This window comes from Chiloscyllium punctatum, chromosome 45, assembly GCF_047496795.1.
Source record: "Chiloscyllium punctatum isolate Juve2018m chromosome 45, sChiPun1.3, whole genome shotgun sequence".
Lineage (NCBI taxonomy): Eukaryota > Metazoa > Chordata > Chondrichthyes > Orectolobiformes > Hemiscylliidae > Chiloscyllium > Chiloscyllium punctatum.
In genome coordinates this window covers 49657324-49684694 of record NC_092783.1, presented here as the reverse complement: position 1 = coordinate 49684694, position 27371 = coordinate 49657324, and the positions used below count along the sequence as shown (strand labels likewise).

General features: G+C 39.8%; 1 protein-coding gene across 10 annotated transcripts in view; it reads right to left on the bottom strand.

Annotated features, from left to right (window-relative positions):
- Window positions 1-27371, bottom strand: part of LOC140467388 (plasma membrane calcium-transporting ATPase 1-like) — a 252286-nt gene that overhangs the window by 75009 nt on the left and 149906 nt on the right. For 7 of the 10 annotated variants that reach the window (XR_011955441.1, XM_072563711.1, XM_072563710.1 and 4 more), the window contains exons 7-12: window positions 26745-26780; window positions 20350-20511; window positions 17691-17905; window positions 10628-10870; window positions 9835-10076; window positions 2327-2555 (exon numbers count right to left, since the gene is read on the bottom strand). Coding sequence is in view for 9 of the 10 variants with exons in the window: in XM_072563711.1 (XP_072419812.1) it covers window positions 2327-2555; window positions 9835-10076; window positions 10628-10870; window positions 17691-17905; window positions 20350-20511; window positions 26745-26780 (1127 nt within the window). In the remaining variant the exon portion in view is untranslated. The remainder of the gene's footprint in view (window positions 1-2326; window positions 2556-9834; window positions 10077-10627; window positions 10871-17690; window positions 17906-20349; window positions 20512-26744; window positions 26781-27371) is intronic. The other 3 variants (XM_072563712.1, XM_072563714.1, XM_072563716.1) reach the window with 1 other exon arrangement.

The following is a 27371-nucleotide window of genomic DNA, read 5'->3' as shown; positions in this document are numbered from 1 at the left end:
TCTCTCTCACTCACACACACACACACACCATCCTTCCCAAACTCTGCTTCCTGGCTGCTTAATTCTATCGCTGAGTCTGAGCCAGATGTTTCACATCCTCTGCATTAGATCTGACCCCCAAGATGAGGCCATATATCTGTACCATCACTCAGACCTCTATAACATTACCCTACTCCAGTTCTGCATCAATTCACTTGATGCTGAACTCCTAACTTAGATCATGGTTACTTCCAGGCTTGACTATTCCAATATACACTTACTGACCTCCCATGCCTTCCTTCTGTAAACTCAACATTATTCAAATTCTATTGTACCTGTCCTTACATGCCAAAATGCTGTTTGACCACCACTCCAGCACCTGCTGAACTACACCACGTCTTAGTCATGCAATACTTTGACTTAAATGTCTCATGCTCGTTTTGAACAAGACACAGACTTCTGTCTGGAGTCTCGTCCAGCCCCTCTGGCTTCAGAGCACATTTGTGTTCCTGCAATTCTGCCCCTTGAGCAACCAGATTTTAAAAATTGCTCCATTCACCAGTCACTGCGCCTTTAGTTATCTTGGTCCTGGGCTCTGGAATTTTCTCCCTAACCATTTTCCTCTCCCTTTTCTTTCTTTTAAAATTGTTCCTTCAAACCACCTCTTTGGCCAAAGCTCTTTGGTTATATTTTGGAGCTGTGCATCATATTTTGTATTGTATTATAACTTGCCTGCAAAACACCCTGGGGATGTTTCATTACAATACAGACATCATACAAATCTAAGTTATGGTTGCACACAATTATTATACAGAAGTAGTCACTCAATGGATGATAATTTAAAGTTGAAGCAAGAACAGTGGTTAGAAATTTTGCTAAGCATGTCATATTTAATCAAAGTTGAGCACAATTATTTATACATTAATGAAAAACAAACATTTGTTTGACAGTTTCAGAGGATAATTTTTCATAATTGGATGGAAAAGACCATAGGTACATTGCTGAATCTCCGAGGAGCAACTTAAAACTATAGCATAAGTAAAATAAACTTTTAATGCAATGAGGTTTATTTGTAGTTTTCACGCCAGTTTTGAATCTGAAGTCTCGATATTGGAAGAGAAAAGTTGAATTATAAGTATCTAGCCCTAGTGGATGCTGTCAATAGTAAAAAAAAAAGTACATAAACGTGCACAAGGCTACCTGTAAACATCATCACCAGAGAGAAATCCACCTGATATAGACTGCCATACAGGAAATGGCATGGCAAATCAGCCCTCTAACAACTTTATCTTTGTGCCTTCAACAGGCGCAAATACATTTTGTGAACTTTCTCATTTCAACCGGTGTATTTCTGCCAGCAGTTGCTGCACATCTTCAGTATCGTAATATTTAAAATAGCAACACTTGCTCCCAGGCCAGACTGTCAACTTGAAATCATGCTTTGCTTGCATCTTGCTGGGTGATCAAGTTATTAAGGCAGCAGCAGAAACTGCGACTCAAGTTAGGAGTAGCTTTAAGTATCACAGCCCAATAGCTGGTAGGAGCAGAATAAGACAACAGTGTCACAGTGACCACCTTACTGCAGACATGTCTTTGCTTGACAAGGAAACCATTTACATGGTTTGGTTCAAAGATTACAGAGAATTTTCTAAATAATTTAAAGAAAAAAAAAATCTCCATGTCAACTCTAATTGGTTTTCTTCATGAAATATCAGATGCTATCCTGCTGTATTCTGCATTTGAGTGAATCTCAAATTACCAAGTTTTGATGGGCTCTTTGTTAATACACAAAGATACTTCAGCTGAAGAATGGCTGCTATTACAGACTGCAATTGTGAATAGACTGCAAGCTAATTAGATGGGAAATGAGAGAACTTTATACAATTATCACATTTTTAACAAAAAAAAGAATGCCCTAAGATTCAATTTAAAAAAAAAGGGCAGTAAACAAAATAATATTAATGAATTTGTAAATCTTACAGAGCAACCACAGCATCAAGACAATGCAACATAACATTTGCTTGGTATTCCTGTTCTTATAAAACATCAACATAGATGAGGCATCCTAACATTTGACAATTGAGATGGACATCAGTCCAGGAAACAACATAAATCAATTGCCTCAGGACAATTATCAGCTTGAGATTCTCAACTATTTTGGATTTTACAAGGAAACAAAAAATTCAAGCTTAGAGTTGCTACAAATGTGCACTACCTGACCAGTTACACATTGACAAACAGTGGAGGAAATAATTCAGCAGTGAAAAACATAGACTTTTTAGCCTTTTATAGTTGAGATTGTCTGAAAGACATTTTGTTGATTTACACTCTCAAAATCAAAATTTACCTCTGGTCGCACTGGATCCTCAATTCCCACAACAGTGATGCAAGTCAGGTCACTCAGAATCTCATTTTCGTTATCCCATTCAGGTTCCTTAACAAAGTCTCTGTACGCCAGGCAGATGGTCCGCAGCCCTTCACAAGCCATTGGTTCAATCACTTTCTTCACCATTTCATCACGGTCTCTTACCTTGAATACTGTTACATCCCCAGTTTTAGTTAGTACTTTAGTACACCTGAAAAATATTTAAAAACATTTACTTGAAGACGATGCACAATCTTTAGAGATTAGAAAACTGGCAGTGGGCAGCATCTTTGAAAATAAAAGTGGCCAAACATCACTGAACATGGTACGGCATGGATTCAACAGGCTGAATGGCCACCTCCTGTGTTGTAACAATGCTGTGATTTCAAATCAATCAAGAATTGCAAGCCGTATGTTTGGATGAGTGGGAGGAAGAACAGGGATTTTATAAATGATATTTTAACAATATTTATGTTTAAATTTAAAACAAGGAGAGCATTTAATCCTGATCTTTCAGTTAGTTGCTGCAAGAAGACTGCAGAGTTGTTTGTGTGATTCTGATTAACTCTTCAGCACTCGGGCCAGCATGACGTCTCAGTGGTTAGCTCTGCTGCTTCACAGCATCAGGAACCTGGGTTCAATTTCACCCTTGGGTGACTGCCTGTGTGGAGTTTGCACATTCTCCATGTCGGCATGGGTTTTGGGTGCTCCAGTTTCCTCCCAAAGTTGAAAAATGTGCAGGTTAGGTGGATTGGCCATGTGAAGTGCAGCTTACTGAGTGGGATGCTCTTTGGAGGGTCAGTGTGGACTTGATGGGCCAAATGACCTGCTTCCATACTATGGGGACATGATGATTCTGGCCGGAGGTGGTTATATCCCCTCCTGAATTGCAGACTTTGCTGTAACATGGGCTAAGTCCGCTTGTGGATTAGGAGCAAGAGTTGACTCGAGTGCAAAGTGCTTGCTTGCGCCAATTGTGATGCTATACTCCATCTGCTTTGGTTCAGTTGGTAAAGTTTGGGAGTCATAGCAGGTCACTTGATGGTTAGTCAAGTAATTAGTAAAAATAAATCTAGAAGCGCAGACTTCTCAACTGGCCCAACAAGTTTATCTGTGGAGTCAAACCCGCCAATGTTTGGGATTTCCCATGTTAGCAAATCCCGTATCATGAAAATAGGTTAGGAGGCAAAAGCAAACAGCAAAACATTTAGAGTCATAGAGATGTACAGCATAGAAAGAGGCCCTTCAGTCCAACTCGTCTATGCCAACCAGATATCCTAACCCAATCTAGTCCCACCCTAGCCCACATCCCTCCAAGCCCTTCCTATTCATATACCCATCCAAATGCCTTTTAAACGTTGCAATTGTACCAGCCTCCACCACTTCCTCTGGCAGCTCATTGCATACACATACCACCCTCTGAAAAAGTTGTCCCTTCGGTCCCTTTTATATCTTTCTCTCCTCACCCTAAATCTATGCCCTCTAGGTCTGGACTCCCCCAATTAAGACTTTGTCTATTTATCCTATCTATGCCCCTCATGATTTTATAAACCTCTATAAGGTCACCTCCCAGTCTCCGATGCTCCAAGGAAAACTGACCCAGCCTATTCAACTGCTCCCTCTAACTCAAATCCTCCAACCCTGGCAACATCTTTTTAAATTTTTGTGAACCTTTTCAAGTTTTACAATATCTTTCTGATAGGGAGGAGAAATATTCCAAAAGTAGCCTCACCAATGTCCTGTACAGCCGCAGCATGACTTCCCAGCTCCTGTACTCAATACTCTGACCAATAAAGGAAAGCATACCAAACGCCTTCTTCACTATCCTATCTACCGGTGACTCCAATTTCAAGGAGCTATGAACCTGCACTCCTAGGTCTTTGTTCAGCAACACATCAGAGGACTTTACCATTAAGTGTATAAGTCCTGTAAAGATTTGTTTTCCCAAAATGCAGCACCTCGCATTTATTTAAATTAAAGTCCATCTGCCACTTCTCAGCCCATTGGCTGATCTGGTCAAGAACCCGTTGTAATCAGAGGTAACCCTCTTCGCTGTCCACTACACCTCCAATTTTGGTGTCATCTGTAAACTTACTAACTGTACCTCTTATGCTCACATCCAAATCATTTATACAAAATGACAAAAAGTAGTGGACCCAGCACCAATCCTTGTGGCACTCCACTGGTCACAGGCCTCCAGTCTGAAAAACAACCCTCCACAACCACCCTGTCTTCTACCTTTGAGCCAGTTCTGTATCCAAATGGAAAGTTCTCCCTATATTCCATGAGATCTAACCTTGCTAATCAGTCTCCCATGGGGAACCTTGTCGAACGCCTTACTGAAGGCCATATAGATCACGTCTACCGCTCTGCCTTCATCAATCCTCAGGTTTTTTAAAGTAGTAATAATCAAGTTTGAGACATGATTTCCCACACACAAAGCCATGTTGATTATCCCTAATCAGTTCTTTCCTTTTCAAATACTTGTGTATCCTATTCCCTTAGGATTCCCTCCAACTTGCCCATCATCAACATCAGGCTCACCGGTCTATAGTTCCCTGGCTTGTCCTTAGCACATTTCTTAAATAGTGGCACCACATTAGCCAACCTCCAGATACAAATCTCTCAGTAAGAGGCCCAGCAATCACTTCCCTAGCTTCCTAGAGTTCGAGGGTACACCTGATCAGGTCCTGGGGATTTATCCACCTTCACCAGTTTCAAGACATCCAGCACTTTCTCCTCTGTAATCTGGACATTTTTCAATATATGTCACCAGGTATTTCTCCACATTCTGTATCTTCCATGTCCTTTTCTACAGTAAATACTGATGCAAAATACTAGTTTGGTATCTCCCCCATCTCCTGTGGCTCCACACAAAGGCTGCCTTGCTGATCTTTGAGGGGCCCTATTCTCTCCCTAGTTTCCCTTTTGTCCTCAAGATATTTGTATAAACCCTTTGGATTCTTAATTCTATTTGCCAAAGCTATGTCATATCCCCTTTTTGCCCTCCTGATTTCCCTCTCGAGTATACTCCTTTGTCTTTATACATTTCACTCGATTCACTCGATCTATCCTGTCTATATCGGACATCTGCTTCCTTCATTTTCTCAACCAAACCGTCAATTTCTTCAGTCATCCAGCAATCCCTATGCCTACCAGACTTTGCTTTCACCCTGACTTGAATATACTTTCTCTGGACACTAATTATCTAATTTCTGAAGGCTTCCTTTTTTCCAGCCATCCCTTTACCTGCGAACATCTGCACCTAATCAGCTTTTGAAAGTTCTTGCCTAATGCTGTCAAAATTGTCCTTTATCCTATTTAGAACTTCAACTTTTAGATCTGGTCTATCTTTTACCATCACTATTTTAAAACTAATAGAATTACAGTCACTGGCCCCAAAGGTGTTCCTTCCCCCACTGACTCTCTTGTTTGCTGTGGATTCTGACATGGAAAAAGGACAAGGCTGACTGGGGTTCACAGCTAGATTTGTCCTCCTAAAATGAAAACTCTTGCAGTGCTCACACACTGGGGGAGAAGGAGAATAAAGAAATAATGCAAGTGGCGGGTGGGTGGGGGAGTAGAGAAGAGCGGTACTTTGGATGGGTGGTCGACACAGAGCTGGGGAGGCGAAAGGGAATTGATTGGAGCATTGAAAGCTGGGGAAGTGTACACAAACAAGAAGGTTGACATAATTAGCTGTTTAGATCTCCACTTTCCCCATACAATCCAAAGATGTGCAGATTAGGTGAACTGGTATGTTAAATTGCCCATAGTAATCAGGGATGTGTAGGTTAGGTGCATTAGTCAGTGACCTATCACCTTCATCCCCTGCCCCATTCACCTATTGTACTCTATGCTACTTTCTCCCCACCCCCACCCTCCTCTCATTTATCTCTCCACCCTTCAGGCTCTTTGCTTGTATTCCTGATGAAGGGCTTTTGCCAGAAACGTCGATTTTCCTGCTCCTCGGATGCTGCCTGAACTGCTGTGCTTTTCCAGCACCACTCTAATCCAGGCATGAGTCAGGAGTAAAATGTAGAGTAATGGGGTAGGGGAATGGGTCAGGGTGGGTTGCTCTTCGGAGGGTCAGTGAGGACTTGTTGGGCCAAAGGGTTTATTTCCACACTGTAGGGATTCTATGATTCTAGATCGGAAACAGGATAATGAAAAACTGCAAACATTGCCACATCCACCATTGTGGATTCATCTGTCAAGCCAGAAGCAAATGTCACAGATCTGAAACCTGGCCACTAAAGTTCTGAGCAGGTGGCAACTATATTGTTTTTGCAACATGACTGAAGTGGTCTTCATCTGCCTCAGCAAGAGCTGCATGTCATTACTACATTTAGCTAGTGAGCCTCAGGAAGCAAGACAGAAGTGGACTACAATTATTAGGTGCAATCTAATGACAATACTAGTGGTAGCCAGTCAGACATTTCTCATTCATCAATAGCAGTAGAGACTTAGCATTGGAATATCTATGAACACCACTTTGGTCATGATTTAACTACAGCAAATCAACTATCCCCAGCACAGAGTCCTTGCAGTGCAGTGCATTGTGCTGTAGTCTTTGAGCCAGGAGACTGGGGTTCAAGTCCTAACTGCGCCAGAGTCATGTAATAACATCTCAGGTTAATTAGGAAACATTTCCCCAATATACCCAGCTAGGTAAAGCCAGAGTTCCTCTAAGTTAGCACTTCCAAAGTGCTAATGAAGTCATTAGGTCAACAATTTACATGAGGTACTCTCCTATGTTTCCCTTGCATGGGGAAGCTATGTTTTAAGTTGAATCAAAAGGGGCTTAAAAAAAGTCACCTGAATTCATTTCTTTTTACCATGAAGGAATGAGCTTTAAAACATTTGTTAAATAAATGCTAGTTTTGCCAGCACAACACACTTCCCAAAAATTAATGAATAAAATATACATTCATTACCCAACCATAGATCATGTCCGTATCTCACCAGTTTAATTTTCAGACAGAGGCACCCGAGGTTAAAGAATTTCCACCTTGGCAGTGATGTTCAGACTGGAGGGCAGTTGATATCTGATGAGGTGAACATCTACTAAAAGGGAGACTGTTAACTGTCTTGGGGCTATTTCCCAGCCTTGCCTGACACCAGTCTGGACTTTTAAGGTGCCTGATTCAGATCTTTCACTCTAGTTAGTTGTAGTAATATCCCCAAGAGATGGTGGCAGAATTTCTTGTGAATACAGTCCAATCATGATGACAGAAGAATTCCTGTGGTCCTCACTTGCTACACTTGGCCTCAGAACCGACTGGGGGTAGGGAGAAGGTTCAGCCATTGCAAATAGATGATAAAGGGCTAGCATTTCAGGAGGGGGCAGATAAAAAGCTACGAAGACAATTTGTTGCCAATGTCACTGTAGCAACAGTGACATTAATGATTAGGAGGGGCTTGCTGCTAATCCTTCAAAACGGCGATAACATGTCTCAAGCTAGATGATGCTTAATGCAGATACCTTCATAATGACAGAGCAAGATTACAGAGATAGAAAGAAAATAAAGCTTATTCTACCCATGGGATCTCACTACCTCATGCCCCCTGTGCCCTAAGATATGGGTTGAGAATTAATCTGTTCAGTCACATGAGAACCTATGGCAGAAACTCACTTCCCTAAGCAGTCATCATCTGTGAAACCAGGGACAGCTGACACACGGTTTGTTTTCACAGTTTTCAGTTTGTTAAAATTAACCACATTTCCTCTCTTTCCCACTTGACAGATTACTTTCTGCACCAATCCCAACTTCTTCAGACCACCGCCTAAACAGAGTGCAAGTAGTAAATAGCTACAACTCAAGATGTCCGGATTACAGTAAGAAATTCACCAGCAGTGAAATGCTGCAATTTTCATCTCAGCGCTCCGTTACAGAGTGTCAGCATAACGTGCTGCACCACCAGCCACATTTTGCTTTTTATAGCTCTTCAAAGCTTTTCCTTATGAGTAAACATTGGCTTCAGTATAACATTTAACAATAAGTCTGGTTCAATAACTGACTGAAGATAACAGTCAAATATATACAAAAGAATATATAAACCTGAAAATGCCTGAACGATGAAATTGGATCTTGGCTTGAAAATGGATTGGTCCCAAGATCGGCAATATTGAACAACTTTGTCAACAGTTTACCGGTTACTCAGATAGAGATTAGTGTTATGCTTAAGAACAGAGAGATGTAAACTTGAAGGTGAAAAAATATAAATGCTGACAAAAAACAGCTCCAAATAACAGGTATATTGGCTTGGGAACATTTACTTTCTCTCTCTGCAGATACTGACAGACCTGAATTTCTCCAGCACTTTTGTTTGAGATTTTCAGTACGTACAATATTTTGCCTTTGTTTTGGCTCCTAAAAAGTTTATTGAATAGATTGGATAGTGCAATTTGAGAGATAAAATCTCTGCCCTGATCACTGTAAACTGCCCAACCCATTTCCTTCCAAGTTTGTATTGTGACTAGCGTCACCAGGATACCAACTTTTTGACAAAAGGTCACACCACACTCCAGTCATCACTCATGGGTGTCTTGTCATTCACTTTGTCCCCTATCTTTTATTATTTAATAAAATGAAATACTTGCAAAAACCAGAAGTTCTTTACTTACTTTTGCTGTTTAGCCAAAATAAAAAAAACCGTAATGATTTTTCAGTCATGAATCCCAATTAACTATCACTTTCAACTTCAAAATGATATCATGCAGCCATTAGAGAAATACTAAACCAAATAATTCCACTGATGGTCAAAGTTATTGTTTCATATTAGCAAGTTTAATGTCAGCACTGCTGTTCTGGAAATAAAATAATGCCCAGGAATGTAAAAAGTTGTTTGAATCTATTTTTCTACTTTTCACGGTAGCACTAGTAAATTGTTTTGAAACAATTTCCCAACTCTTTCGCAACAAAGACAAAAACCAGAAGAATGAGAAAACAGGAAGAAAAATCTATATAATCTCTCAAACATTTACTTTAAATGTACTTATGACAGGAATATATGCCATACATCTTCAGATACCATTGCTAAAGGCTGCTGCATACAATTTAATTGTGACCCAATATCAGTTTGGAGCAGATTTTGTCACTTGGTTACACCTTCTTCAAAGCTTGGAGAACAACTTGACCCTTTATAGCAAATTAAAAAATTGGCTATAAAGGTACGCAAAGAACTTCTGGTTTTTTGCAAGTATTTCATTTTATTAAATAATAAAAGATAGGGGACAAAGTGAATGACAAGACACCCATGAGTGATGACTGGAGTGTGGTGTGACTTTTTGTCAAAAAGTTGGTATCCTGGTGACGCTAGTCACAATACAAACTTGGAAGGAAATGGGTTGGGCAGTTTACAGTGATCAAGGCAGAGATTTTCTCTCCCAAATTGCACTATCCAATTAGAAATTCCCTTTCTGGTCATTCCCACTGATACTTTATTACTCGGTGAACTGTGAAAATAACTAAGAAAAACTTGCTCACTTGCGTAGGAGAATCTCGGAGGCCCCCTTGCTGTACATGCGAAAACTCCCATCAACATTCTTTAGTACAGTGCTCATGGATTTGCGTGCAGAGTTGAAGGTATACACCTTATAGAGTTTCTCTTCTGGAATTTCATTGCGTATGGCCTGATAATCTTGTTTCAGATCCAGCACAAAGCCAAGCAAAGCACATTCAGTCTTGTTCCCTACATGACGAGGAAGGCCTCCTTCTTTCTCAGGGGGCTAGGGAATGATGGGACAAATTAAAGAAAGGTCAACCATTATAAATGCAGCGAACATTCCCAGTCAGTCAAAATTATTAGCCACATGCACCAAGAATATAACAAAACTTTGGAGAAATCAAACTGTGCAGCATCTTTATTCATCAATATGTTCACTGTGGAAAGCCATTAATCATTTCTTCCTTCCCAAAGTATAAACATCTTAACTAAAATATACAACTTCAGTGCAATGGATGTTCAGGAGGAAAACTTTCCAATGTATCTTAAAACATTCAAAGACTTGGAAAATTACAAACTAGACTGATAAAAGACTTCTGTTTATATTGTGTACAACAGAAAAGTGGACTAATGCAGATCTAAAAAAGGGCATTTTTTATACAAGGAACAGTTATTCAACTTTGGAAAACTTTCAAATGTTTCTTAAATACTAATGTTGATTTTAACAAGCATGTTTACAGTCATGACCATTAGGAAATTAAATTATAACACATCATCTCTCTTAAACCTGGAAAATGATAAACTCAAAGACTTTCCAGCCAAATCTTGGCTCACCAGTATTTTGGTAGTATAAGCAGAGTTGATGGCAATTCCATTGACAATCCGTTCCAAAACTTTTGGTAAAAGTGCATCTGGGGCAGGTATTTGCCTGTAGTGTGTTTCTCCAATATATGACTGTACTACAGTCATCCTGTTCATGGTGAGTGTACCCGTTTTGTCTGAGCAAATGGCTGTAGCATTGCCCATAGTTTCGCAGGCATCCAAGTGTCTGACCAAATTATTATCCTTCATCATTTTCTGTCAAAACACATTTAAAAATGATAGGGTTACATAAGCACTCAATTATTCACCTCTACTTGAAAATCTGGCACTCAACATGATAACTGAATGATCTGGATGTAGGATAAGTCAAATAAACAGAGGTAAAATTATCCTCTCATATATCCCTGTTTTACTTTGCAATAATGAAAAGTTTACTTTTCTCAACTCAAAAATAATTATAATCTGATGATGCATCTGTATTTTAAAAAGCACAAAATTATCACTTTATTATTTACATTACTTAATTAAACTCTTGGCTTTTTTCTACATTACAGTTATGAAAATTATGGAGACTTCCTGAATCTGTTAATGATATTATGCACATTTAAATTCTTTGATGCAAAATAAATGTATTTGAATTAAAGTCTTCAAATTATCTGGCATAGACAGTAAATGGCATCTTTCACTCTTTGAAGTATCTTCATTTATAGAGTCACAGAGACGTACAGCACGGAAACAGACCCATCGGTCCAACTCGTCCATACCGACCAGATATCCCAACCTAAACTAGTCCCATTTGCCAGTCTCTCTCAACCCTTCCTATTCATATATCCATCCAGATGCCTCTTAAATGTTGCAATTGTACCAGCCTCCACCACTTCCTCTGGCAGTTCATTCCATACACGCACAACCCTCTGCGTGAAAAAGCTGCCCCTTAGGTCTCTTTTATATCTTTTCCCTCTCACCCCAAATCTATGCCCTCTAGTTCTGGATTGCCCCACCCCAGGGAAAAGGCTTGTCTATTTATCCTATCCACGCACCCTCATGATTTTATAAACCTATATAAGGTCACCGCTCAGCTTCCAATACTCCAGGGAAAAAAAGCCCCAGCCTATTCAGCGTCTCCCTATACCTCTGATCTTCCAAACCCAGCAATATTCTTCAGATTAGAAGGCGACCAGAATTGCATGAAATATCCTGAAAGAGGTCTAACCAATGTTCTGTACAGCCACAACATGGTAAAAACAATAACTGCAGATGCTGAAAACCAAATACTGGATTAGTGGTGCTGGAAGAGCACAGCAGTTCAGGCAGCATCCAAGGAGCAGAGAAATCGACGTTTCGGGCAAAAGCCCTTCATGACAGCCACAACATGACCTACCAACTCCTATACTCAATACTCTGACCAAGAAAGGAAAGCATACCAATACCTTCATTATCCTTTCCACCTGCAACTCTACTTTCAAGGAACTATAGACCTGCACTCCAAGGTCTCTTTGTTCAGCAACACTCCCAAGGATCTTACCATTAAATGCATAAGTCCTATTCTTCTTTCAGTAAACTGGATAATAATTCTGGCCATTCTGACAATTATTTTATTGATTAACTGCTTTTTTTCAGGTTTCCAGTGCAATTCTGAATGCAAACTTGTGCAACATATCATATTTTGTTCAGTGTCAACATTTATTGAATTATTCTCATGCAATAGTTATTTTAATCTTAGATCAAGAACTTAACTACTGGATGGCCAGGTGTACATCTACCACTTATATCACTGCAGTAGAACAGCTTACTGTACCACAGATAAAGTACATGTTTAACATACACCGCCAAGAAATTAAAGAAAACTTTTGGAAACATGTTGATGAAAGCAAGGACTAACAAATCAGTCTGGAAAATAAACAGCATCTCAGATCCACAGAGCTGCAGCCACTAATTCTGCACTTATCTCTTATAGGCACATAATTCAGTTGAGGAAATAAGAGTGATGACTGCCAATGCTGATCTGTCACCAGCTGACACAGGAAGCTGAACAATTTCTTTAGCTTCTTTGGCTATGCTTTTCTTCCCCATTGCATGCTGTGCAGAATAAGTGAGCCAATATCAATATATTATTGGTGAATTCAAAGGCTGGGATTTGAGCCAATACCTCCTCCTCTACCCAATCGATATTTTTCGATGAGTAAGGATCACTGGACCCAAAATGTTAACTCTGCTTTCTCTCCACAAATGCTCCCAGACCTGCTGAGCTTTTCCAGCAATTTCTGTTTTTATTTCTGATTTACAGCATCCACAGTTATTTTGGTTTTCATGACATTTTTCAAACAGTTTGAAACTTGTCAACTACTTAATATGACTTGAGATAGTTCAGGAAAGTTATTACAAGGACCATAAATCTTCACAGCACAACTGACTACGATACCTTTTTCATAACGTGCCAAATTAAATACACTTCTCTACAGAAACCTTTGATGTTGCCCAATCACTCTGTAATTAGAGTTCTAAACTTGCAAATGCAAGATAAGGTTTCCAATCTGTCTTAAACAGTGTCCAGGCTGAAAAATTGTCCCTCTTTTTAGTACCACATATATTTAAACAATAAAGACAGACTGTCGTAGTCATAGAACTATAAATTATACAGCATATTACACAGCATACATAATTCTGTAACATAATCACACACTATTGTGAAGTTACACTGAAATACATCTCACTGTTATTGTGCTATAATGGAAGACAGATCTAATGAATAACATCATTGTTGAATAATAGATTGGAAGGAGGGAATGCTGGCTTAATGCTTTATGACAATAACCTTATAGTATACAATTGTTAGGTGGAATATATTCACAAGGCTTCTTTAGAAAATTTAGGGAGGAACAATTATAATTAACTGACTTTTAAAGCTTCTATTGAAAATAAATGGCCCAACAACTCCATTTCAAATTAGCATATTTTGGACATCTAATCCGAGGGTATTTTAAAAAGTCTAAAGTTTTTAAAACTGAGTGGAATGAGCAAGAGAACACAAAACCTGTAACCAGAGACTGGCACTTACAAATAAAAAGACATCAACATCATTGTCTACACTGAAAAACTTGTAAAAACGTCATTGGAAGTGGGTGCGGTAGGAAGCCAGGGCTGAGGAAAATTAACTAAATAACCAAGTCAAAACAAAATCATGCTAACAATTCTAATCTGTTGCATCGATGGCATGCCTCAGTTACACGTGCACTAACAAAGTGTTGGCCTGCTCCTGTAGCTACTGATTTATTTCACTGCATCTGCTCCTCCACCTTTGATACACCAACTCCCAATGAAACCATTACAACTCACGGTCGCTCTGTGGTTAGTGCTGCTGCCTCTCAGCGCTAGGAGGTCTGGGTTCAATTCCATCCTCAGGCAACAGTCTGTGTGGAGTTTGCACATTCTCCCCATGTCCGCGGGGTTTCCTTTGGGTGCTCTGGTTTCATACCACAGTCCAAAGATGTGCACGTTAGGTGGATTGGCCATGGGAAATGCAGAGTTAGAGGGATAGGATAGGGGATTGGGAATGGGTGGGATGCTCTTTGAAGGGTTGGTGTGGATTCAAATGGGCCACTTCCACACCATAGGTATTCTAGAAAAATACCCTTTTAGTCTGCCATGCCCTCATTCCCTTAAATCCACGGGACACAACTGATGCGGCAGACAACTGGTTTAGAAAAATCGATGACAAACGTGGCTGGAACATGTGAAATGTTATCGGGCCTGACTCTTCTGACAAAACCACTCCCCGTTCTAGGATGGTCCTGAAATGATATAATGGCCCCCATGTTTAAACTCTACTGCAAAATTCCTTCTTAAATCCCACTTTCCATTCCTCTCTCACCCTAACTATAATGAAAGGAGCTCAGGGTCTTCTTGGTTACTACTAAAGACCATCCAGTCAGACATCTGTGACAGCCCTCACTTCCACAAGGTCACAGTCCCTCATACAGTTCCCCCGTCCTTACTGTGAACCTGTACATTCCTCTTCAAGCTCATCTTGCATGAGCCCCACCTCCTGCCCCTCGACAGTACTCCCACTAACTTGAAGTTTCGGTGCCTTCAGCCGTTCCCTTTACGATTTGCTTTCATCCCTCAAAAATAAAACCCCTTGATTCCCTGGTTTTCTAAACTTCTGTCCCATTCCCAAATTTTTTGAACATGTTGATTCCCAAAGCCCCCCCCCCCCCCCCCCCCCCCCCCCATCCTTCCTGCAACACCTTGAATCAAGTCTCTGCTCATGCTACACAGCTGAAAACAGTTCTTATTAAAGTCACAAGCAGCATACTGAGTAATTGAGATAAAATTAAACAACCCTCCCTCATCTTTCTTACCTACCTGGTACCTGACAGATTGTGGACTAGACCAGTACCATCCCCACCGCAATCTAGTTGGGTGGAACTGCTATCATGATTCAATCCTCATCTAAATCATACCCAGGGCACGACATTCATACAAAATACACTTCTGATAACTAAAAGTCACTTGAGGAATTAATTCTGCATGTGTCAGACCTTTCAGTGGGAGAGCATTTCGGTGATAGTGATCACATCTCCATGATCTTTACTATACTCATGGAGAGAGATAGGAGCAGACGGTATGGGAAAGCATTTAATTGAGGGAGGGGGACTTAATGTTATTAGGCAGGAACTGGGGCACCTAGATTGGGAGCTGATGTTCTCAGGAAAATGCACAACAGAAATGTGGAGGTTTAGGAAGCACTTACTGATAGTGCTGGACAGATTTGTCCCACTGAGGCAAGCAGGGGCTGGTAGGTTGAAAGAACCTTGGGTGATAAGGGATGTGGAACATCTAGTCAAAAGGAAGAAAGAGTACTTAAGGTCGAGGAGGCAAGGATCAGAAAGGGCTCTAGAGGGTTACAAGGTAGCCAGGAAGGAACTGAAGAATGGTCTTAGGAGAGCTAAAAGGGGATATGAAAAAGCTTTAGTGGGTAGGATTAAGGAAAACCCTAAGGCATTCTACATTTGTGAGAGAAACAAAAGGATGGCCAGAATGAGGGTAGGGCCGATCAGGGATACTGGGAGGATCTTATGCCTCATGTCTGAGGAAGTAGGGGAGATCCTTAAATGAATACTTTGCTTTAGTATTCACTACTGATAGGATCCTTGATGATTTAGAGGACAGTGCAAAACAGACTGATATGCTCGTACAGGTTGATATTAGGAAGGAGGATGCTTTGAAAGTTTCGAAAAACGTAAGGTTAGTTAAAATCCCTGGGCCAGACAGAATATACCCCAGGCTACTTTAGGAAGTGAGGGATGAGATTGCTGCACCATTGGTGATAATCTCTGCGTTCTCACTGTTCACTGGAGTTGTGCCAGATGATTGGAAGGTGGCAGATGTTATTCCCTTGTTCAAGAAAGGGAATAAGGATAATCCTGGGAATTACAAACCAGTCAGTCTTACGGTGTGCAAAGTATTGGAGGGGATTCGGAGAGACAGGATTTAGGATTACTTGGAAAATCATAGTTTGACTGAGATAGTCAGCATGGCTTTGAGGGGGGCAGGTCATGCCTCAAAAATCATATTGAATTCTTTGATGTGACCAAACATTGATGAAGGCAGTGCAGTGGATGTGGTGTATACATGGATTTTAGCAAGGCAATTGATAAAGTTCTCCATGGTAGGCTCATTCAGCAAGTAAGGAGGCATGGTAAACAAGGAAACCTGTCTGTCAGGATAGAGAATTGGCTGGCCCATAGAAGACCAAGGGTGGAAAGTATTCAGCCTGGAACTCGATGACCAGTGGTGTCCCACAGGGATCAGTTCTGGGACCTTTGGTCTTTGTGATTTTTATAAATGACTTGGATGACGAAGTGGAAAGGTGGAGTAGTAAGTTGGCCGATGATACGAAGGTTGGAGGAGTTGTGGAGAGTGTGGACGGCTGCTGTAGGTTGCAATGAGACATTGACAGGATGCAGAACAGGGCTGAGAAGAGGCAGGTGGAGTTCAACCTGGAATTGTGTGAAGTCATTCACTTTGGAAGGTCATATTCGAAGGCAGAACACAGGGTCATAGGCAGGATTCTTGGCAGTATGGAGGAACAGCAGTATCTTGGGGTCCAAATCCATAGATCCCTCAACTTTGCCAGGCAGATAGATAGGGTTGTTAAGGCGGCGTATGGTGTGTTGGCTTTCATTAGCAGGGGGATTGAGTTTAAGAGCTGTGAGGGTTATGCTGCTGCTCTAGAGAGTCATGGCTTGACCACACTTGAAATATTATGTTTCGTTCTGGTCGCCTCGCTATAGAAAAGACGTGGAAGCTTTAGAGGGGGTGCAAAGGGGATTTCCCAAGATGCTGCCTGTGTTGAAGGGCATGTCTTACAAAGAAAGGTTGAGGGAGCTAGGGCCTTTCTCACTGGAGCGAAGGAGGATGAGAGGTGACTTGATAGAGGTGTACAAGATGGTGAGAGGCATATATAGCGTGGATAGCCAGAGGTTTTTTCCCAGGGCAGAAACGTTTATCATGAAGGGGCATAATTTTAAGGTGATTGGAGGAAGGTTTAGGGGAGGTGTCAGAGGGTAGGTTCTTTACTCAGAGTGGTGGTGTGTGGAATGCATTGCCAGCAGTGGTCGTAGAGCCAGAGACATTAAGGATATTTAAGCAACTCTTGGATAGGCACAATGAAGTTAGTACAATGAAGGATATGTAGGTTAGTCCAATTTAGAATAGGATAGAAGGCCGGCACAATATAGAGAGCTGAAGGGCCTGTACTGTGCTGTAGTGTTCTATGTATATTGATTGAAAGTCAATGCCTCTTATACTTGTCAGCTCACTCCACTTGAAAACAATACACAACTTGTACTAACCCCCAAGTGCTTTCCAATCAATCATATCTGGAAAACAGTAGAACCCATTTTCTACAAATACTGAACATATTTGTAATTCGGAACATGTTCATCATGCAAAATCCATCATAAACCCACTCCTTTACAATTTTCCTCATGGTCTCTCTTACGTTTGCCAACCTTGACTGTGTACTGGGTTTGGCCCTTTATCTAAAGTTTCAAGTATCCTCTGATCTTACCTTCACGGAATAGGCCAGAGAGATCGTGACAGCAAGTGGAAGACCCTCTGGTACAGCCACTACAAGCACAGTGACTCCAATGATGAAAAACTTCACAAAATACTGGATATAAATTGGGGTACAATCTGCTAGCCATGGTCTTCCTTGAATCCCAAAGGTATCAATAACGAAAAACAACACAAGGATGATGACTGTGACTGCTGACATCAGCAGGCCTGTGAAGAAAAAGGGAAAGAGAAACCAGATTCAGCCTCAACTACCAATTTTAGCAACACTTCCTTTTTATAGAGCAGTCCTCAAATCATAAAACATACATTTCAGTTCACTATCCATTTAGAAACAGAACTACATTTTTAATACTGCATATTATGATTATCTGCTTCTTATTATCCAAGTATAAACATCAGCACGTTGGCTCAGTGGTTTGGGTGGCACAGTGGTTAGTACTGCTGCCTCACAGCTCCTGGGACCTAGGTTCAATTCCAGCCTTGAGCAGCTATCTACATGAAGTTTGCTCATTCTCCCCATGTTTGCATGGGTTTCCTCAGGGTGCTTCAGTTTCCTTCCACACTCAAAAGATGCACTGGTTAGGTGGATTGGCCATGCTAAATTGCTCGTGGTGTCTAAGGATATGCAGGTTCGGTAAATTAGCAATTGGAATTGCAGGGTTACAGGATAGGTGGATCTGAGTGGGATGTTCTTCAGGGTGTCAGTGAGGACTTAATGGCCTGCTTCCACACTGTGGGGATTCTATGAAAGCTGGTGCTACTGTGAATGTCATATAGGATAATCTACTATTCATATTGAACTAACTTAGGAAAAGGCTCATTAATTCATTCAGTACGGTGCATTTAATAAATATAGTCACATAATTAACAAGTGGGATGAATGAGGATATCTACCTTTCTAGTCAGTCCCATAATTTAGACATTAATTCCATCATATTTTAAGATTTTGTTTGTGAATCTTGGATATTTTTAAAATTAATAGGGGAGTACTTTTCTCAAAAGGCAGCAATAACAACATTATCAGTTTAACTTTTTTCAATGATTTTGAAAGGTAAGAGAAAGTGACAGAATGAAAAGTACCATTTAATCAAGGGCTAACTACTCTTCACAGAAGAATACACCTAACTGGTCTTAGGTGTTTTAACAGAAAAATATTTTTGCATAACACCATACTATGGTTTCACTGCTCACTCAGAAAACAAGATTTCATCATGGGTGGGCTTGCCATGTGGGTACTGAGCAAGGTAATTTATTACTTCATAAACAGATCAAATCAGGCAAATCTCACTTCATAAAAACTGGCAGATGAGGAATATTATCCAACCATTTCTTCACACTAAAGAATATTATTGCACAACTTGTAGATTTTTGTTTTTCACCTCACTGCCAACTCTCCTTGGCCCTACTCACCTCATTTACAATTCAAATCCAGCATCTTGATATCACTGAGATGCACTTATCAGGAAAAAGCATCAACCTTTGATGAGACCCACCAATATGCCTCTTCTACCATCAATGACTAAACTGGACCTCATCTGTGCAATGATCTAAAGCATTTGCAAAAAGTCTAGTGTTGTCACAGGGATGGGTAGGGGTGGGCCTGTTGCTGGAGATGGAAAAGACTGCTGAAAGTCTAATGGGATTTGTTTATCATGGAATTTTATCAATAGAAATCAAAACATTGAGAAGTAGACTGCCCTGTCCTCTTTGCTGATGAGGAAACAAAAGCATTCATCAAACCATCCATATTGTAGACAACCTCTTTCTCTGTCAGACAAACTACTGATGTGCTTCTAGATAATAATCACTGGTGAAACCTCCAAATTCCCATTCAACCACGTAAGATTAAATCAAACAAAATTCCAAAAGTCAGATTTTAAAGCTGACTTACTCAACTCTATGGACTTTAGCATGCAAATTTTCATCCATCATGTCAGCACCAAAACATTATAGCAATCTATGCATCAATCTATTATTAGTTTAAGCTTCACGTTACCAACTTGGCTATATTTTTCTAATTGCCAAACATGCAGCCAGCAGAAAGGCTTGAATTAACGCTTCTGCTAGCGCAAACTGAAAGGGTCCTCGGATTGAACACCTGGAAGATATCTACTAGGTACATTCTAGCCTTTTTCATTCACTACCTTGTTTTCTATTCTCAAGTCAACTTGGTCCAACTCACTAACTGACCAATTTAATGAATCTTAACCTTCTTTAAAAGCCTCAAGCACCGAACTTGTCCAAAGACTTTGAAAAACTAAGTAAGTTACATCCCGTGAATCTCTCTCCTACTGCCATGACAGGAATAGACAACAAGGGAATCAATTAGTTCTAAAATTATGACTGCTGTTAGGTGTTTGTGTTCTACAGCTGATCATGAACTTCCCAATTCTACATGTTTATCTAACTTGACGTCAATTTGCCAGCTTACATCTCACTCCCATTTTCACTTGTCAGGAATCAATCTGGTACTTTCTAATTTTAACGTACAGCATTGATATTTTTGGATTTCGTTTCTGTTAACTGGAGTTCAGGAACCAAACAGGGAATGGAGGTAGCAATATATAGAAAGGAAAGGCAAAAATCACGACGACAACGCACTTGAAAAAGAAATGCTATACAGCTCTTTTCTGGGGGCAATTTCCTTTTACCTGCTTTTCCAATCTGCACTGCCAATTTGGTGAGCTTTCCCTGTAGGACAGATTTTTCTTTCTTTGGTATGTTTGATTTTTTCTTCTCTCTCTCTTCCAGGTCACCACCTTCCTCGCTCTTCAACGGTTGAATCTCCAGTGCAACACCATCCTGAGCTTTAGCTGAGTCCAACAGATTGAAACAAATTTGCAAACACTCCATAAACAGTCAAACTATCACATGTTACACAAAATATTTACACAAAAAAGTGTGGAAATTTGATGTGCAAATAGAAGATTGCGAGTGCGTGCTTAGGTAATGCTTTAATAACATTCGATATATGTGGGAGGATTGATCAAATGTCAGGTCTTCCAGCAAAGTGACAGAATTAATTAAACTACAGATAATATTTCAATCCCTACAGGAGAAAACAAATCACATTTTATTTAAAATACACTGGATGCTGCTCTGATAGCTGCTGCTGAGCAGGTGAGATCATCTACATCACTTTTACCCAATTTGATCCTCTTGTTTGTAAACTTAATTGTTTAGCCATTTCCAAAATGTGAAATTAAGCAGCCATTCTAGAAAACATCAGATTTTATGTAAACTGCTCCATTTAAAGGAAACATCATTTTCCCAAGTTGTATTTAACAATGAAATGAATCAAAAAAAAGGTTCTATGTGTATTGTCAAAGGGGATATAAATAATTTGACTATATTGCCTAGTTCGGATTTATAGAAGGCAACAATTTATAAACGGATGACCTTAATGCATTGCAATATCATCTATCTGTCCTTGCACTTGCCAATATTATATGCATAAAATGACCAAAAACTGCATCCGACACAGATCATAAATAGTGTCATTGGTCTATTTGACTTTGACTGTAAGTGTCACATGTCAGTATTATCGATGTTTTCAGCTGGGTTCCAGCACATCCACAACTAAGAAAATTAGTTGATTCAAACTATAAATTGAAATTGTAATTTCACTGTTCAAAGTATCACTTTGTTGGTTAAACCACAAAAAAAAATCAGTAATAAAAAGGTGTAAATAGCAAATTCAGTATCAAGTTTGCCACAGACACAAATGATGTTACAATTACAATATTTCATTCTTAAGACAGCAAAAACAGACAAACCATGAATAGCTCACATCTGTAAATGAAGCATGTAGCACACAACAAATAAAAAAAGTACAATGTCTGTTACTTCATTACAAAGAGAGGAGGAGGAAACAGTTTTATTTAAGCTAAAGTTTAACTCCTGACCATATATTATGGGATTATTCTACCCCCCACCCTGTTAGTCAGTTTCTGGCACTCAACATGAGGAAGCCAGACATACCCAAAACATAGAAAGGAAATTCCATTGCTAATCAGAATCCTTTTGAGGCAGCAGCTATTACCAGTGATGTTCCTTGCACCTTCAATTTGAAAGAAAAGCAATTTCTGAGTGAGCACGTGGCTGAATCACAGAGAGAAAGAAGTGCAAAGAGTCTCAAAGGCAGCTTAAAATCAATGACAAAGAATGAAGCCTAAATAATGCAGTTCTCTGAGAAAATGAATGGGTTCTCTAATATTAAGCACAAATTGCAATCAAGAACACACATTCAGTTATTGCAGTCTAAGTTATTAGCACATCAAATATCTAATTTATGGTGGACAACTGGATGGAAGATACTGACTCTCTTTCCTGAATTTGTATCAGCTATTGTATTAGGTGTTCTTTCCAGGGTATCATTAAACCGCTAAAATTGCTCAAGACGATTTCTCACAGATGGGTGAATATTCAGGTGATGGCTATTGGTTGCTTATACGGAGGACTTCCAATCCTCAAAAATATCTAACAAATGTTAGAAAAATTCAAAAAACTGAATATTTCAGTTAAATATCATTGGTTTTAGTTTACATGACAAGGGTTCTAAGCTCTATGGTGTCCTAGTTGGAAGGTTCTGGAATTTGGGAGTAACACCATCTTTCCAACTCCAGTTACAGAGGGGAAGGGTAGCGCTCAAGCCCATTGTTCTTCAGACAAGGAGGAGTGGTGTGAATCATTGAATTCTTCTGAAAGGCACCTTTTCTAAACAAATATAATTGATCCCAAACTTAGCTGGAGACTAAAAGGACTTATTTTCAACTCAGGGACTCCAAAAAATCTATTATTCTTATTTAAATCCATCGAGTCTCAGGGTCATAGAGCAATGATCCCATCTTCCAAGAGAGTTTGGGGCAGGTAAAACTGTAAATTGCTCAAGCCATGCTAATTACTCACAGTGTGGAAACAGGCCCTTCGGCCCAACAAGTCCACACCGACCCGCTGAAGCGTATACCACCCAGACCCATACTCCTACATTTACCCCTTCACCTAACACTACGGGCAATTTAGCATGGCCAATTCATCTAACCTGCACATTTTTGGATTGTGGGAGGAAACCGGAGCACCCGGAGGAAACCCATGCAGACACGGGGAGAACGTGCAAACTCCACACAGAGAGTCGCCTGAGGCGGGAATTGAACCCGGGTCTCTGGCACTGTGAGGCAGCAGTGCTAACCACTGTGCCACCCGTAGAAACAGAGTCTATAGCCTGGAAATAAGGCAAGTGAGAGTCCCACTCAACTGCATTCAATCAAGCTGAATAAATACTAAATACAAAATGAATGTCCATTGTGAGCAGTAGGGAACATAAAACCTCACTGCACCTATCCTATTAAAGCAGTGTTCATTGCTATTTCCCTACATTTGTGACCATTTCCATACCTGATTTCTCCATTGCTTCCTTAAAGTCAGGATGCAAACTTGGTCTGTGCGGATTTATTGTGGAGAAATAATTCATAGACAGGCGTCTATGAGCCCACGCCACATCTCAACTCAAAACAAGATATCTCAAAGGTGCGGTGGGGGAGCCAAAAGGCCTACTCCTGCTCCTACTTCTTATTGTCTTATAGATAGATTCTTGATCAGTAAGTGCTATGGGGAAAGTGGACGTGAGGAACATTGGTGGAGCAGCCTGGAGCAGGTGAATGGCCAACTTCTGTTCTGGTTTCTTATGGACTTAAAAGCAACTGAGTGTGGGACATGAAAAATGAATTAACATCTTTTAATTATATGGTGTCTTTATCAATTTTAATAACCCCAGGCAAAGAAACAAGAGGAGAGGGCACTCCAGATATTCCAAGGTACTTTACTAAGCTCAAAACTAACTCAATCAGTCTGATGTATAAGCAAACTGCAGGATATACTAAGCAAAAAAAAGTGACCTGCTGACTTTTTTTGTTGGCAATGGTTGATAGAGGAATGTTGGGAAGGGGAACTCTTTGCTCCTCAAAGATATGGGGTTTTGGAGCTTTTACATTTACCTGTAAAGCAGGAAAAATTTAATAACTCATCTGAACAGACTCATTACTGCACTGAAATTTTGGCAGTACTGTGGGAGCAGAACCATTGAATCTTTGAGTGTTGTACTGACTGAGCAAAGTCAGAATAATTGGACATAACATGATATTTGCTGCCAGCTCTTTCGTGGTCTACTTAAGTGCTCCAGTTTGAATCAGTACTGAACACCCAATTTTGTTCTTACGTACAAGGTATCTTTGAACAGCTGCAGAGATAGACATGAAAATGATATAGAGAAAGATTTGAAGGAAGGAAATTAAGAAACATTTTGCATTCAAGTAGGATTCATGTTATAAACAAAGACAAACACAATCGCTACTCAGTCCCAAAGAGCTGAAGTACTGAAGTGACATCACAGGGTGTAGCTGCTGCAGAGATAAAAGGAGAAAAGATCTTAACTTCTAGAGATTTGATCTACCTACTTTTTAAGAGAGCTTGTCTCATTTCCCCCAGCAGTGAATGCCTGATAGTTGAGAAAGAGATTTATTTTCTAGAGAATCAAAGTTTTAGAGAAATTTGAATTTTGTTATTTTATTAACCATAATTTTTTTGAAGTTGTGGAAAATAACCAGCATTTGTTTTTTGGAAATTACTGCCAGAATTCAAGCCAATTGAATTGAGAGGAGTTCTGGTGAAATAGACCAGATGTTTAATAATTCATATTCTTAAATTATGAATAACTCTGCTACGAGGTGGGGTGGGTTGGGAAGAGAGAGGGGAAAAGAAGGAGTGAGCGAGAGAGAGAGAGGAAAAAAAAAGAAACTATAGGCCAATTAGTTTAAAGTCAATAAATGTGCAAAATACTAGAATCTATTACTAGGGACATCAGAATACTGAAATAAAAATCAAAATAATATGGGTGGACAGAGTCAACATTGATTTATGAAAGAAAAATCATGTTTGACAAGTCCATTAGAATTTGCTTTAAGTTGTGACTAGAAGGGTGGGTAAACAGGAAGCCAGCAGGTACAGAGCTTTTGAATTTTCAAAAGGTTTTGAATAAGGTGCCACACAGGAGGGCCCTCAAGACTTGGGGCAATTAACATGGACGAGGATCGGTCAACAGATGTTAAAGAGTAGGAACAATATCAAAATTTGATGAAGAATGTCAGGTGGGAAAAGCAAGCTGGAAATGTTGGGATTAAGAGGAGCATGGGAGTCCTTGTACATTAATCACAGATGTAACATGCAGGTACAGCAAGCTATTATGAAGGCAAAAGCTATGTTAACTTATATTACGAAGGGATTGGAGTAGAAGATAAGAATATGTCTGCAAACATATAGGTGAGACAACACCAGGAGTAGTGCATATACTTTGGAGTTCCATTACTTAAGGATGCAATTCTTTCCTTAGACTTTACTAAGTATACTTGACCTACATTTCCAAACCAAAAAGGATAAGAGGTGATCTCATGGAGATTTTAATTCTTATGTAACTTTACAGGCTAGGTGCTGGGAGAATGTTTCCTTGCATGGGAATCTGGAATTAACAGGCTGTAGTCCAAGGATAAGGAATTAATCATATTGGGCTGAGCTGAGGCAACATTCCTACACTTTAGGAGGGCAATGAATGCTCTATCATTGAATGTAATTAAGATGGATTTTGGGTGGGGGCAGGGGTTTTAAGGCATCAAAGGATGTAGGAATGGTGTGAAAAAGTTGAGTTTAAGTAGAAGATCAGCCAAGGTCTTAGTGGATGGCAAAACAGGCTCAAAGGGTAGAACAGATTATCCTGCTCCAATTCCTTACGATCTTAGACATCCATAGGTCTGATCATGTCATTCTTCAGATGTTTACTTGTTGAGTTGTCAAAGACTTGCAGGTTCCATCCAAAAAGGTGTTTGTGCTTTGATACACACAGTTCTCCATTACTAAAACAATGGTGATCAACTGTATTAAAGCACAAAGACGTCACTGCTACAACTGAAAGTCAACAAGCTTCACAAGTCTACCACACCCTTTAGAGCCTATTCAATAATTACATTTTGTACATAGGACAGCTTTGAGCAAAGAAAGATGAGGGTGGGAGAAAAACCAACAAAGACCAGGTCAGAGGGGCTGAAGGAAGGCAAGCTAAACTGCAGAGCAGGTGAAGTATGAGGTCCTCCACACAAAGCCTGGAAGGAACAGTGAAACCACAACGTGAATGTTGAGACAATGAAGGGAAAAGTAGGGGTTCAACGATTACTGTTTTTAGAAAGTGAAGAGAAATTGATTAAGCATCTGATTTACACCACGCTTCTGTTTCAGCTTTCCTCTAGCAGGTTGGTTTCACAAACATGTCTCAACTTTTTGAGGGGGAATAAGAGTCAAAGATAGTAATTTATTAAAATTTTCAAAATGAATGGTTATAGCTAACTCATTCAATGGGCTAAAACAAGTGAGCAAGTTCTCATCTTTGAAAGTTAGAAGACTTTAATGGTTAGAAGTCTAATAAAATCAGTTGGACTTATTTATGAAAATCTCTCAGGTGTTTGGGAGATACCTATTGCAATTTCATGCCTTTCTGTCCCTCCTAACAACAGTAAATAGCCAATGACAGTAGGTGGCAAAGAGTAAGCAGTGAACGCACAGGAAAAAATTGTGAAGTAATTAAAATATCTACTCCATATCTCTTGTAGGTACAAGAGACTGTTGAGGCTAACACTTCAAGCAACTCACCAATAAGTACATTAGGTTATCATCAGCTTTCAGCTGCTACAACTATCTCACCAAATGGATAAACTGGCAGTGTCAACATATTGCTTAAGTAAATGCTGACAGATCCACAGAGGAAGCCTTGGGCATAATATTGAAGAGGTTCCAGATAAAGAATTCTTATCCAGAACAGCTTTACTATATGTATTAAACACTGTTGCAACTGGTCATGCTTTTTCAATAATCGTTGTACCCCCATAAACAGAAGGTGAAGGTCCCGCTGTGTTAGCGAATTTGAAGAACAAGGATAATGGTTAAAATAAAAAAGGAAGAAAGAATGTTTCCAGTTAGTGTGCTCTTCTATGTTTATGAGGGTTACCTTTGTTGCGATTTTCTGGGGCTCCTTGTTTTTTACCTGTTCAAACAAAAAAAGGGTGGAATGCTAGTCACATGACTTCATAAATGCTATAATGTCAGGCTCATGTTTAGTTGTGCCGGAAACTGGGAATGAAATGTTGACTGTTAGTACATGCCATGGGAATACTGTAAAATCATTTCAGTTCTACAAATTTTATTTGTTTACCATTGTGAGTTGCAACCTTTTTACAGACCAAGAATAAAACTGGCAATTTTCACAGGGAAAGTGCAATTGCTCCCAATAGATTAGTGTCAAGAGCAAACCCTCTGATTAGTATCTCAAAGTTGTGATAACACTCAAATGTGATAGACATGATTTTTGACATCTGGTCAAATGAAGTAGTTCACATGCGATATATAGAAAAGTTCAAACAAATCAAATTTGAAGCCTTGGTAATTTAATTCAGGAAGAGTTTTTACCTGGTCTGAACATGGTTAACATTTTACAATGGTTGTAAATAACAATTCAATTTCTCTCTGTTGGTTCTCCTATATGTTACCAGGTCTTTTAGTTGTTATTAGGAAATGGAATATCACAAAGTCCATGAACCTTTCTTTAGCAATGGACATTTTTTATTAAGAAGATTGA